This window comes from Oncorhynchus keta, chromosome 13, assembly GCF_023373465.1.
Source record: "Oncorhynchus keta strain PuntledgeMale-10-30-2019 chromosome 13, Oket_V2, whole genome shotgun sequence".
In the NCBI taxonomy this organism is placed as follows: Eukaryota; Metazoa; Chordata; class Actinopteri; order Salmoniformes; family Salmonidae; genus Oncorhynchus; species Oncorhynchus keta.
In genome coordinates, this window is record NC_068433.1 from 12,494,374 (window position 1) to 12,508,515 (window position 14,142).

General features: G+C 42.6%; 1 protein-coding gene across 1 annotated transcript in view; it reads right to left on the bottom strand.

Annotated features, from left to right (window-relative positions):
- The window catches only part of LOC118391878 (ankyrin-2-like), a 155,572-nt gene that overhangs the window by 58,220 nt on the left and 83,210 nt on the right, over positions 1-14,142 (bottom strand). The window contains exons 19-26 of the mRNA XM_052459369.1: positions 6,771-6,869; positions 6,536-6,634; positions 6,198-6,296; positions 6,009-6,107; positions 5,703-5,775; positions 5,129-5,203; positions 1,433-1,574; positions 695-782 (exon numbers count right to left, since the gene is read on the bottom strand). Coding sequence (XP_052315329.1) covers positions 695-782; positions 1,433-1,574; positions 5,129-5,203; positions 5,703-5,775; positions 6,009-6,107; positions 6,198-6,296; positions 6,536-6,634; positions 6,771-6,869 — 774 coding nt within the window. The remainder of the gene's footprint in view (positions 1-694; positions 783-1,432; positions 1,575-5,128; positions 5,204-5,702; positions 5,776-6,008; positions 6,108-6,197; positions 6,297-6,535; positions 6,635-6,770; positions 6,870-14,142) is intronic.

The following is a 14,142-nucleotide window of genomic DNA, read 5'->3' on the forward strand; positions in this document are numbered from 1 at the left end:
ATAAATGACATTTTAAAGGCAGTCTTTCAATATTCCAATACTGCAGCTTTTACAAATATTACAACCCATTGTATTGAAGTAATCTATACTGATTGTACAAAACATTATGAACACCTGCTCTTTCCATGACATAGACTGATCAGGTGAATTCAGGTGAAAGCTGTGATCCCTTATTGATGTCACTTGTTAAATCCACTTGATATGCCTTGAGACAATTGAGACATGGATTGTGTATGTGTGCCATTCAGAGGGTGAATGGATAAGACAAAATATTTAAATGCCTTTGAACAGGGTATGGTACAAGGTACCAGGCGCACCGGTTTGTGTCGAACTGCAACACTGCTGGGTTTTTCACGCTCAACAGTTTCCCGTGTATCAAGATTGGCCCACCACCCAAAGGACATCCAGCCAACTTGACACAATTGTGGGAGGCGTTGGAGTCAACATGGGCCAGCATCCCTGTGGAACACTTTCAACACCTTGTAGAGTCCATGTCCTGACAAATTGAGGCTATTCTGAGGGCAAGGGGGAGGGGGGGGGGGCAACTCAATATTAGGAACTGTTCCTAATGTTTTGTACACTCAGTGTATATTCTGTTCTGAACAAATGCATTGAGCAATGCAAAGCATACTGTAGAATGCACAGCACAGCATGTTTGGTGCAGAATACGTAAAATGTTGAACACTTTACTTACGTTTTGGCCGGTTAACATCTCGTCCATCAGGCTGTCCTGTTTGGGAGAGTAGTAACCGTGGTGACTGGGAGTGTAGGACCTGTCCGAACTGAGGAGAGGAGGAGAATGTGAGGTTGGTAGCCATGGAAAAATCACACACAGCTAAAACACTGTTCACCATCCAATATGGCAATAATCTAACCATCAGACATGGCACAAGTAGTACTCTAAAAGGAGGAGATTGTGAGGTTGGTAGCCATGGAAAAATCACACACAGCTAAAACACTGTTCACCATCCAATATGGCAATAATCTAACCATCAGACATGGCACAAGTAGTACTCTAAAAGGAGGAGATTGTGAGGTTGGTAGCCATGGAAAAATCACACACAGCTAAAACACTGTTCACCACCCAATATGGCAATAATCTAACCATCAGACATGGCACAAGTAGCACTCTAAAAGGAAGGAATGGAAGGCTATAATAACTTTGAGCTGATTTACTGGTGGTTTTACAGTCTTTAAAGTCCATCTATTGTTTTGTTAATTTTTGTTCAGAAAAGTAGGGGGGCCAATAAGAGGGCCATCTATTAGTTAAACCTGCCATAGAGAAACCATAGCATAAAGAGACAAAAGCACATACCTCTGGATTCGACTACGTAAGCATGGTAGGAAGGAGAAGAAATGAGTGAAAGAGCATCAGAAATATTAGAGCATTCGTACACCCTTCTCCTCTACCATAGGTACGTGTATAGATTACCTGTCAGAGCGTCCCCCCTCCAGGCTAAAGCGCAGGTAGTTCATCCCATCCAGGTACTGTCCAGGCAGGGAGTCATCCCCCAGCTCCCTCAGGTCCTCTGCCCTCAGATACTCCCCTCCGTCCCCTGTCATAGTGTCATCACCTGGGGGAGAGAGAGAGAGAGAGAGAGAGAGAGAGAGAGAGAGAGAGAGAGAGAGAGAGAGAGAGAGAGAGAGAGAGAGAGAGAGAGAGAGAGAGAGAGGGAGAGAGAGAGAAAGACAAAGAGGAAGAGGAAGAGAGAAAGAAAGAATGAAAGGATGAGAGGGGGAGCAGATGTGTGAGGACCATGGAAGATGATAGGATCATTCTGGGGAAGGGGACATTGTGATTTGGTGTGCGCTCAGCAGGAGTAACTACGCAGGAGAGAGCACTTACCTGGGATGTTAATGTGCACAATCAAACTGACATGAGGTTCAGTTACACACGTACAGACACACACATTCATACATGATCATCCTCCCTCTTCATCATCACATAAAAGCGGTTGTAAACACTACAGATGAGCTTGGAGACACAGCGGTCATAACTGTCTTGTGTCCGTCGACGTTACAAAGCTCTACTGCTGCTGTTACCACTACTGAACAGCAGAGGGCAGAATCAATAATACCTTTTTCACAATACAGAGCTGAACCAAACTGAGCCAAGCTGTACTGGGCTGACCATCTAAAAACCCCACAAAATTTGCAGAAATTAACTGGAAAGGACAGTGTGAAAGGAAATTGCCTGAGCCAGTACAGTACCGTTCAGGTTGGCAGCATAGTGTGAAAAGGGTATACAGCCCTTAGTGTACAGCTGGTAGCATACTGTAGGATAGGCTGACAGAACAAGTGAGGCAGAGAGGCAAAGAGAGACGTTCCTGTGTCAATACCATAACCGCTGCCTGTGTGTAGAGAGAGATGTCCCTGTGCCAATAGCATAACAGCTGCCTGTACGCAGAGAGAGATGTCCCTGTGTCAATAGCAAAACCGCTGCCTGTAGGCAGAGAGAGATGTCTCTGTGTCAATAGCATAACCGCTGCCTGTAGGCAGAGAGAGATGTCCCTGTGTCAATAGCAAAACCGCTGCCTGTAGGCAGAGAGAGATGTCCCTGTGTCAATAGCATAACCACTGCCTGTAGGCAGAGAGAGATGTCCCTGTGTCAATAGCATAACCGCTGCCTGTAGGCAGAGAGAGATGTCCCTGTGTCAATAGCATAACCGCTGCCTGTACGCAGAGAGAGATGTCCCTGTGTCAATAGCATAACCGCTGCCTGTACGCAGAGAGAGATGTCCCTGTGTCAATAGCATAACCGCTGCCTGTACGCAGAGAGAGATGTCCCTGTGTCAATAGCATAACCGCTGCCTGTAGGCAGAGAGAGATGTTCCTGTGTCAATAGCATAACCACTGCCTGTAGGCAGAGAGAGATGTCCCTGTGTCAATAGCATAACCGCTGCCTGTAGGCAGAGAGAGATGTCCCTGTGTCAATAGCATAACCACTGCCTGTAGGCAGAGAGGTCCCTGTGTCAATAGCATAACCGCTGCCTGTAGGCAGAGAGGTCCCTGTGTCAATAGCATAACCGCTGCCTGTAGGCAGACAGAGATGTCCCTGTGTCAATAGCATAACCGCTGCCTGTAGGCAGACAGAGATGTCCCTGTGTCAATAGCATAACCGCTGCCTGTAGGCAGAGAGAGATGCCCCTGTGTCAATTGCATAACCGCTGCCTGTGTGCAGAGAGAGATGTCCCTGTGTCAATAGCATAACCGCTGCCTGTAGGCAGAGAGAGATGTCCCTGTGTCAATAGCATAACCGCTGCCTGTAGGCAGAGAGAGATGTCCCTGTGTCAATAGCATAACCGCTGCCTGTAGGCAGAGAGAGATGTCCCTGTGTCAATAGCATAACCGCTGCCTGTAGGCAGAGAGAGATGTCCCTGTGTCAATAGCATAACCGCTGCCTGTAGGCAGAGAGAGATGTCCCTGTGTCAATAGCATAACCGCTGCCTGTAGGCAGAGAGAGATCAAAATAAACTAAACAAAAGGAAAGGAGGCACAATATGAACTCATTCATCTACAGGGTGACTCAAACTCAATACTAGGTGCCATCACTAGAATTAGCACAACAACTGTAAGAGTAAGTAATACACTTAGTCTAACTATTAGACAAGTGTGCAAATATAGACCCACAAAGCAACGTTCATTAACAACACACTCAATATCAAGAAATGTCTGTTGGAACCGCCAAACCAAACCCAATCGTCGTCTGACAGCTTCCAAAACACAACTAGATTAATGAGGTGTGACTTTTTTTCCACAAACGTGACCGCCAACCACTCCACCTATATAATCCCATATTTCCTTCCAGAAAGAAAGTGAATTCACTGCACAACCGGAGGAGCCAGGAAAAAGACTAATTGTCCATATCTGTAATGAGGTGATATGAGGTGACTGTTTGGCCATAAACGCACAAACTCTAACACTTCAAACTGGCATTTTTTTTGGTACACCAGAATTACCTCAATTTCCAATGAAACGCTGTGTTTGCCTTGCAGCATTGCGTTACAGAGGCAGTTGTAGTGCGTTGGGTGTGGTGCACATGTTGGATTTATCAAACGTTTGCATCAGACTATATGCGTAGACGGCTTGACAGAAATGGTAGCAGAAGTTGAATGTTGAACTTTAGTTATATACATATTCAGACGAAGCTGCGTACTATTTTGCGCAACGACGCTGTCAGTGTGTTCGAAGTGTAAGAGCCATGACAGAGAGCCTGGAAGAGTGTACTACTCCCTCCACAGAACAGCGCAAACTGCCTCTAACCAGAATAGAAAAAGGAGTGGGAGGTCCCGGTGCACAACTGAGCAAGAGGACAAGTACATTAGAGTATCTATTTTGAGAAACAGACGCTTCACAAGTCTTCAACTGGCAGCTTCATTAAATAGTCTCAACGTCAACAGTGAAGAGGCAACTCCGGAATGCTGGCCTTCTAGGCATTGCATTTCTGTTCAGCATTTCAGAGTGGGGATTTGAAATAGCTTAGGGTGAAACTATCTTCCAGGGTTGTTTAAAGACATGTTTTTTGCATTTAACCCCATCTTTTTGGCATTAAACAGTCTCCATATATACTTCCATTCTTTTTTTCAACTGGCACCAGGGACCTTCAGACGAGTCGTGTGAGGCCTGTGGGGGTCCTAGAGCAAAACAAGTGTCTTTTTGCTAGACGTTTAATGACACACTCTACGGGGTAGCATTTATTAAGGGCTCAGAGCATGGTGGATCTGAATATTAAAATGCTTTTAAAACCACTGCTTCCCCTAGCTGATTATCAAGGAGCGTTTCAAAACATAATCACTGTCGCATTAACATTCAATGGGAAACAGACATCATTAGTGTCAATGTAGTTTGTTGTCCACACTAACGCTTTTCGCAATGATATCCAGTATTTCCCATTTAGACAAGTGGCCCTAAATGTGTATATCACAATCTTGATTTCACCGCACTGTGTGTGAATCAAAACCCCCTACCAACAGTGGTTGAGGTTGGTGCAGGTTCAAGTATATACTCTAAGACTCATCCATGACAGCTTGTTATACACAACCATTGCAGAGGAATCTCACACCATGCGAATTACCACGACTACACACTCGTCAATAGCATTCACCACGGCAACCTTGACACGGTGTACCTTCTAAATCCATGGAGTCATCTGACAGAACAGCATCCTCATTCTGTTTCAGCCCTGTGGGTACAGTCTGCAGGCCTGTACAGCGTACAGTACAGTGAGAAACTAGCTGACCACAACCAACACACACTAAGATTGGGCTATGGAGAAACGGGAAGGACTTGGGCCAGGCTGAATGAGATGTCTACTCTTATAAAAAGGGTGTCTTTGGCTGTCGCCATAGGGGAACCATTTTTGGTTCCAGGTAGAACCCTTTTGGGTTCCATGTATAAGCTGTGGAAAGGGTTCTTCCTCGAACCCAAAAGGGATCTACCTGGAACCAAAACAGTTCTACCTGGAACCAAAAAGGGTTCTTCAAAGGGTTCTCCTATGGGAATAGCTGAAGAACCATTTTTTTTTTTTTTCTAAGAGTATACAGGGAAACTGGGACAGGGTTTGAAGTCAGGTCTACAGAGGTGCTAGTAGGTCAAACCACTAAATCAACCACATAAATAGACTGAAGTTTAGAATAACTGTCTCTATATATGGTGCTGGTCATATACAGTAGGCTAGTGACTGGATCAAGTGTCAAACTCACCCTCCTCATCAGAGACATCCAGGACTTCAGTCATGGTCTCAGGAACGTTCATCTTGTGTTTCTCTGTCACCGTCTAGACAACATAAACAGTCAAACCCGTTACAATTTGAGGGACGAATCCTACATGTAACTTCAGTCAAATTGTCACTTAGTCTACTATTGACATTAATGCAAAATTAAGTGAAAATTCAACTCAAGTGGAAGTTAGGATTTGCCCCTCACAGGCTAAATAAACACCATGTGTAAATACTGTGATTTCAGACTAGATGTGAAGGGCTGTTAAACTGAGATAGTTGAATGACTCACGGTTGTCGAGGTAATAATCTCCTCGGTGACCACCTTGAGTGTGTCCACCACAGAGATGTAGCCCAGTCGCCGGGCGATGGCCAGAGCTGTGTTACCATTCTGTTAGGATGGGAGAAAGACATAAGTGTGTGTGTGTGTGTGTGTGTGTGTGTGTGTGTGTGTGGTGTGTTCAGGAGCGAGTCCACTCACCACAGTGATGTTGTTGGGCTTAGCTCCATTCTGCAGCAGTAGATTGATGATGTGTGTGTTTCCTTGCTGTGCTGCTTGGTGGAGGGGAGTGTATCCATTCTGAGAAGATAAAGTACTGACTTTAAAGACTGTCTGGCAAGGCCTGGACATTTAAGAGATTCAAACGTGAACCCTTGGGCTAGAACGCCGTTAAAGAAAAGCATGTATTGACATTCATAACACAGAGAATAAGTGTTTAAGTGCTTTATCACACACTATATACACCTTTCTTATGCTTTTCGATATGCAACAAACCCCATTATAAATGCACTGTGGCAGTTTTGTGTATGGTTTATTACCTTGGTTTTGGCGTTGACGCTAGCACCGTTCTGTAAGAGGAAGTTGACCATCTTGGCGTTTCCATAGTGACACGCTACAATCAGTGGAGTGTAGCCCAACTGGAGGAGAAAAACAAATCACAGTATCAAAACACATCTACTAACATTATCAAAGATAAATAATAGTGCCTTATCATCTTTCCAGTAGAATGGTCATTCTATGCTCAAATTAAATGAATGTAAGTTCTGTCCATACCTTCGTTTGCTGGTCCAGGTTGGCTCCATGTGTAGCCAGTATCTCACTGACAACCACCTTGTCCTCCTGGGCAGCAAGATGGAGGGAGGTGAGGCCACTCTGAAGGGACAATATGTTACAATATGTTACTCACCACATCTCTAAATCCATCAATCAATTAGCACACGGTATAGTGTAACTATAGACAGGAGATTGTCCATAGATACTGTATGTGGTTACATTAGGTTACATGGTTCCCCTAAATATTGGGGGAGTTTTGAGTGACAGGCGACCTTTACCACCAAAACAGGAAATGACACGTTGACAGGGGAGGAAATGAGAGATTGGGTACTTGGGTTTTATGACCCGTTTCACTCATGCAGAGTGCAGATACACTCCACCAGGTGTTATCAGTGAGATAGTTTGCATTTGTCGTCGGTACAGTATATATGACAAGGCAGACTGAGTCGGGTACAGCAGTGATATATCTACATCCACTCAGGTCTGTCTGGGGTTCAGTGATAGAGATGGATGAAGAATGAGCGGATAGGAGAACGGTTAAAGGAGGAATAAATCGGGGGGTTTCTGCTTGAAACAAATCCCTGTGATAAATGGGGATAGAGGAGGTTGACTGACGGCCCTGCATGCCTGATCTACATTTCTAAGACAATGTGTGTCTGGGCGGGACTATAAAGTGTGCGCTTGTGTGTGTGCGGGCATGTGTGTTTGTGTGCGTATGTGAGCACATGTGTTTGTGTGCATGTCCTGTATTTATAAGCGTATGCATGTTTAGTATGTGCATGTCTATAAGCGTGTGTAGGTGTGTGCATGCGAGCAGGTGTGTGTCTCGCTTTCGATTACAGACAGGGATAATTAAGTAGGATCATGGTAGGATCCATGGTCGTCACGGCAGTGTACTAACCTCCCACATCCCTTGCTGTGACTCATCCATCTACAGCACTGGGCACCAGCAATCTTACTGTTCCTAAAATAGCCATGAAATAGCTCTCCATCCCTCTTTTAACTTCACTCCTGCTACATTCTCGTAAGCCATGCAGGAGCTCTGTAATCACAACTGAGTACTTGTAACAAAGCTAAATGTAATAACACTGCTAAATGTAATAACACTGCTAAATGTAATAACGCTGCTAAATGTAATAACACTGCTAAATGTAATAACACTGCTAAATGTAATAACACTGCTAAATGTGATATCACTGCTAAATGTAATAACACTGCTAAATGTAATAACACTGCTAAATGTAATAACACTGCTAAATGTAATAACACTGATAAATGTGATATCACTGCTAAATGTAATAACACTGCTAAATGTAATAACACTGCTAAATGTGATATCACTGCTAAATGTAATAACACTGCTAAATGTAATAACACTGCTAAATGTGATATCACTGCTAAATGTAATAACACTGCTAAATGTAATAACACTGCTAAATGTAATAACACTGCTAAATGTAATAACACTGCTAAATGTAATAACACTGATAAATGTGATATCACTGCTAAATGTAATAACACTGCTAAATGTAATAACACTGCTAAATGTGATATCACTGCTAAATGTAATAACACTGCTAAATGTAATAACACTGCTAAATGTAATAACACTGCTAAATGTAATAACACTGCTAAATGTAATAATCTTTTCTATTTGTAATAACTTTCAGATTTTTTATGTACAGCAGCAAGAAAAGGTATGTGAACCTTTTGGAATTACCTGGATTTCTGCATAAAATTTGATCTGATCTTCACATAGACAAACATTGTGCTTAAACTAATAAAACACAAATTATTGTATTTTTCTTGACTATATTTAATACATCATTTAAACATTCACACTGTAGGTTGAAAAAAGTATGTGAACCCCTAGGCTGATGACTTCGCCAAAAGCTAATTGGAGTCAGGAGTCAGCTAACCTGGAGTCCAATCAATGAGACGAGATTGGAGATGTTGGTTGGATCTGCCCTGCCCTATAAAAAACACTCACAAAATTTGAGTTTGCTATTCACAAGAAGCATTGCCTGATGTGAACCATGCCTCGAACAAAATAAATCTCAGAAGACCTAAGATTAAGAATCGTTGACTTGCATAAAGCTGGAAAGAGTTACAAAAGTATCTCTAAAAGCCTTCATTTTCATCAGTCCAAAGTATGACAAATTGTCTATAAATGGAGAAAGTTCAGCACTGTTGCTACTCTCCCTAGGAGTGGCCGTCCTGCAAAGATGACTGCAAGAGCACAGTGCAGAATGCTTAATGAGGTTAAGAAGAATCCTAGAGTGTCAGCTAAAGACTTACAGAAATCTCTGGAACATGCTAACATCTCTGTTGACGAGTCTACGATATGTAAAACACTAAACAAGAATGGTGCTCATGGGAGGACACCACAGAAGAAGCCACTGCTGTCCAAAAAAACACATTTCTGTACATCTGAAGTTTGCAAAAGAGCACCTGGATGTTCCACAACACTACTGGGCAAAATAAGATGAAACTACAGTTGAGTTGTTTGGAAGGAACAAACAACACAATGTGTGGAGAAGAAAAAGGCACATCACACCAACATCAAAACCTCATCCCAACTGTAAAGTATGGTGGAGGGAGCACCATGGTTTAGGGATGCTTTGCTGCCTCAGGGCCTGGACAACATGCTATCATCGACTGAAAAATGGGAGGCGAAAGTTGAGTCATGACCCCCCTATCCGCGCTTCTTAACACCCGACGGAAAGATGAATTCCCAAGTTTATCAAGACATTTTGCAGAAAAACGTAAGACTATCTGTGCGCCAACTGAACCTCAACAGAAGTTGGGTGATGCAACAGGACAATGACCCAAAAAACAGAAATAAATCAACAACAGAATGGCTTCAAAAGAAGAAAACACGCCTTCTGGAGTGGCCCTGTCAGAGTCCTGACCTCAACCCCATTTAAAATGCTGTGGCATGACCTCGAGAGCGGTTCACACCAGACATCCTAAGAATATTGCTGAACTGAAACAGTTTTGTAAAGATGAATGGTCCAAAATTCCTCCTGACCGTTGTGCAGGTCTGATCTGCAACTACAAAAAACGTTTGGTTGAGTTTATTGCTGTTTATTGCAGACTGTGTTTGTCTAATTGGTGTGACTTAGATGAAGGTCAGATCAAATTTTATGACCAATTTATGCAGAAATCCAGGTAATTCCAAAGGGTTCTCATACCTTTTCTTGACGTAATAAAACGTTGAACGATAAACGGAATAACGTTTTCCAGTAAATGTAACACACACACATTCGGTCTTCAACGAGGTCCGGAGGGCCGCACAGATTTCATTTTACATTTGCATAAAATGTGCCTCCATCCATCGTTTTATCCATTGTTTTTGGAATTTGCAATGCTCCCTGAATGTCTAGCTTCGATTTCAGTGATTATTAGCAAGCTGGACACAGTCAAGAAACTGTACGAATGTAGGTCCTTTATCATTTCTCCGGTGGCATGCATTAAAACACGTGTCTTTGTTATGGTTTTCTTTTGCAAAATAACTATGCATTAACTGACTTGTTGTTGAATAATTGTCAACATACTGTATAACATCACATTAAGGTTTAGGACGTTCACTCTATTACAAGGAACAATTGCATGTCTATTTTTCTCCGGAGAAGTAGCGTATTATTGTTGACGCTAGCCTAGCTTTTTTGTTGTTGTATTTTTTGTATTTTACCCCCCTTTTCTCTCCAATTTCCATCTGGTCTCATCGCTGCAATTTCCCAACGGGCTCGGGAGGCGAAAGTCGAGTCATGACCCCCCTATCCGCGCTTCTTAACACCCGCCCACTTTACCCGGAAGCCAGCCGCACCAATGTGTCGGAGGAAACACCTTTGACCTGACAACCCATGTCAGCCTTTAGGCGCCCGGCCCGCCACAAGGAGTCGCTAGAGTGTGATGAGCCAAAGCCCTTGCGGCGAGGACCACGGATTGACTCGGGAGTGTGACTCTTTGAATCCTTGCTGTTTGTTGGTGTTTCCCTCTGCCTTGTGACCTGCCCTGTCTGGAACTGCGAGGAGTAACAGTCTACATTCCTACCATGACAAAGATCAAAGCTGGTGGGAGTACCATTGAGGATAGTGGTGTCTCTCTATCACAGGTGAAGGATCTTTTAAACAAACAAAAATAGTTATATAAGCAGTTGTTACAACAACATGAAAATAGTGTTGTGTCCAAATATTGGTGGAGTAATAAAATAATGGGCGATCTGACCAGAGAGGTCCAGGACCTGAAGAACAGTTTGCAGTTCACCCAGGGTCAGTTTGAAGGGTTTAAACAGGAGAACAGCAAGATGACAGCAATCTGTAAGTCATTGAGAGAGGACATCAGTTCTGTATGTGACCTAATGATAACAATGACGGAGAAATCAGAACAACATTGTTGTGGACGGAATTGCAGAATCTCCACATGAGACTTGGATGGAATCCGAGGACAAAGTGAGGGAAATTATCACTGAGAAACTGAAGATGGATCACAGGAAGATTGAGGTGGAGCGCGTCCACAGGACTGGAAAACCCCCACCGGCCCAGGTGACAGACCCAGGCCGATAGTAGACAAGTTCCTGAGGTTATAGGACAAGGTAGCTGTTCTGGAAAAAGCCAAGAACTTGAGAGGAATGTACCGAAACGAGGACTATCCTGAAGCTGTGCGCCAGAAGATGAAAGAGCTTATCACAGCCATGAAAGCTGCCAGAGCGCATGGGGACATGGTGCGTAGGGACATCCGTTATAACAGGCTCATTGTTCACCCTCCCTCCCAAAAGCCTGAAAGGGATGAGTGAGCCAAGCCTGTGGGTTCGTAGATTCAACCCCACAGCACACACACACTTACACGCACCAACATATTATGTCTATCTCTGATAACCTACCAAGGAAAGGGCTACAAAAGCCCGTATTAATATACCGTATGTAGCCTCAGAAATGAGGTTCATGAAATAAATAACTTGCTAAGATCAGATCATTTTCATATATTAGCCATCTCTGAGACTCACTTGAGTAATTGCTTTGATGACACAGTATTAGCAATACAAGGATATAACATCCAGTTGAAGTCAGAAGGTTGCATACACTTAGGTTGGAGTCATTAAAACTCGTTTTTCAACCACTCCACAATTTTTTTGAAAACAAACTATAGTTTTGGCAAGTCGTTTAGGACATCTACTTTATGCATGACACAAGTAATTTTTCCAACAATTGTTTACAGACAGCTGTAAGAGCAGCTCACAGATCATTGCACCTGTACATAGCTCATCTGTAAATAGCCCATCCAACTACCTCATCCCCATACTGTATTTATTTATTTTGCTCCTTTACACCCCAGTATATCTACTTGCACATTCATCTTCTGCACATCTATCACTCCAGTGTTTAATTGCTATATTGTAATTATCTCACCACTATGGCCTATTTTATTGCCTTTACCTCCCTTATCTTACCTCATTTGCACACACTGTATATATACTTTTTTTCTACTGTATTATTGACTGGGTGTTTATTTACTCCATGTGTAACTCTGTCGTTGTATGTGTTGAACTGCTTTGCTTTATCTTGGCCAGGTAGCAGTTGTAAATGAGAACTTGTTCTCAACTAGCCTACCTGGTTAAATAAAGATTACATATATATATATATATTTAAACTGTATCACAAATCCAGTGGGTCAGAACTTTACATACAGTAAGTTGACTGTGCTTTTAAACAGCGTGGAACATTTAAAAAAATGATGTCATGGCTTTAGAAGCTTCTAAACTGGAGGTGTACCTGTGGATGTTTTTCAAGGCCTACTTTCAATCTCAGTGCCTCCTTGCTTGGCATCATGGGAAAATCAAAAGAAATCAGCCAAGACCTCAGAAAAAAATTGTAGACCTCCACGTGTCTGGTTCATCCTTGGGGGCAATTTCCAAATTCCTGAAGGTACCACGTTCATCTGTACAAACAATAGTATGCAAGTATAAACACCATGGGACCACGCAGCCGTCATACCGCTCAGGAAGAAGACGTGGTCTGTCTCCTAGAGATGAACACACTTTGGTGCGAAAAGTGCAAATCAATCCCAGAACAACAGCAAAGGACCTTGTGAAGATGCTGGAGGGAACAGGTACAAAAGTATCTATAACCACAGTAAAACGAGTCCTATATCAACATAACCTGAAAGGCTGCTCAGCAAGGATGAAGTCACTGCTCCAAAACCACCATAAAAAGCCAGACTACGGGTTGCAACTGCACATGGGGACAAAGGTCATACTTTTTGGAGAAATGTCCTCTCCTCTGCTCTGATGAAACAAAAATAGAACTGTTTGGTCATAATGACCATCGTAATGTCAAGCAAGGAAGCACAAGGATTAATAAACATGCACCTGTTAAGAAACTGATAGTTCGAACTGTTAAGGCGATATTGAATTAATGAGGAATTTAATGGTTTTGATTCACCAAATATAATACTATTTCTTTGTGAAGAAATTAGCAAAAGACTTTCAGCATGCTTATAGAGAACGGCACTCAACATGTACTGCACTGGCACAAATGACTGATGGCTGGTTGAAAGAACTTGATAATAAGAAGATTGTGGGAGCTATACTGTTAGATTTCAGTGTAGCCTTTGATATTATTGATGATAACCTGTTGTTGAAAAAACGTATGTGATATGGCTTTTCAACCATATCATGGATTGAGAGCTATCTATCTAATATAAAACACAGGGTTTTCATGAATGGAACCTTTTCAAATGTTAAACATGTAAAGTGTGGTGTACTTCAGGGCAGCTCTATTGGCCCTCTACTCTTTTCTATTTTTACCAATGACCTGCCACTGAAATTAAACCAAGCCTGAGTGTCCATGTATGCTGACGATTCAACCATATATGCGTCAGCAACCAAAGCTAGTGAAATCACTGCAACCCTAAACAAAGATGTGCAGTCAGTTTATGAATTCGTGGCCAGTAATAAACTGGTCCTAAACATTTCTAAAACTAAAAGCATTGTATTTGGTACAAATCATTCCCTCAGTTCTAAACCTCAGCTGAATTTGGTAATGAATATAGCGGCTGTTGAACAAGTGGAGGAGATTAAATGACTTAGTGTTACCTTAGATTGTAAACTGTCATGGTCAAAACATATTGATTCAATGGTTGTAAAGATGGGGAGAGTGCTATCTGTGATAAAGAGATGCTCTGCTTTTTTGACACCACACTCCACATAGCAAGTCCTGCAGGCTCTACTTCTATCTTACCTTGATTATTGTCCAGTCATATGGTCAAGTGCTACAAAGAAGGACCTAGTTAAGCTGCATCTGGCCCAGAACAGAGTGGCACGTCTTGCTCTTCATTGTAATCAGAGGGCTAATATCAATACTATGCTGCC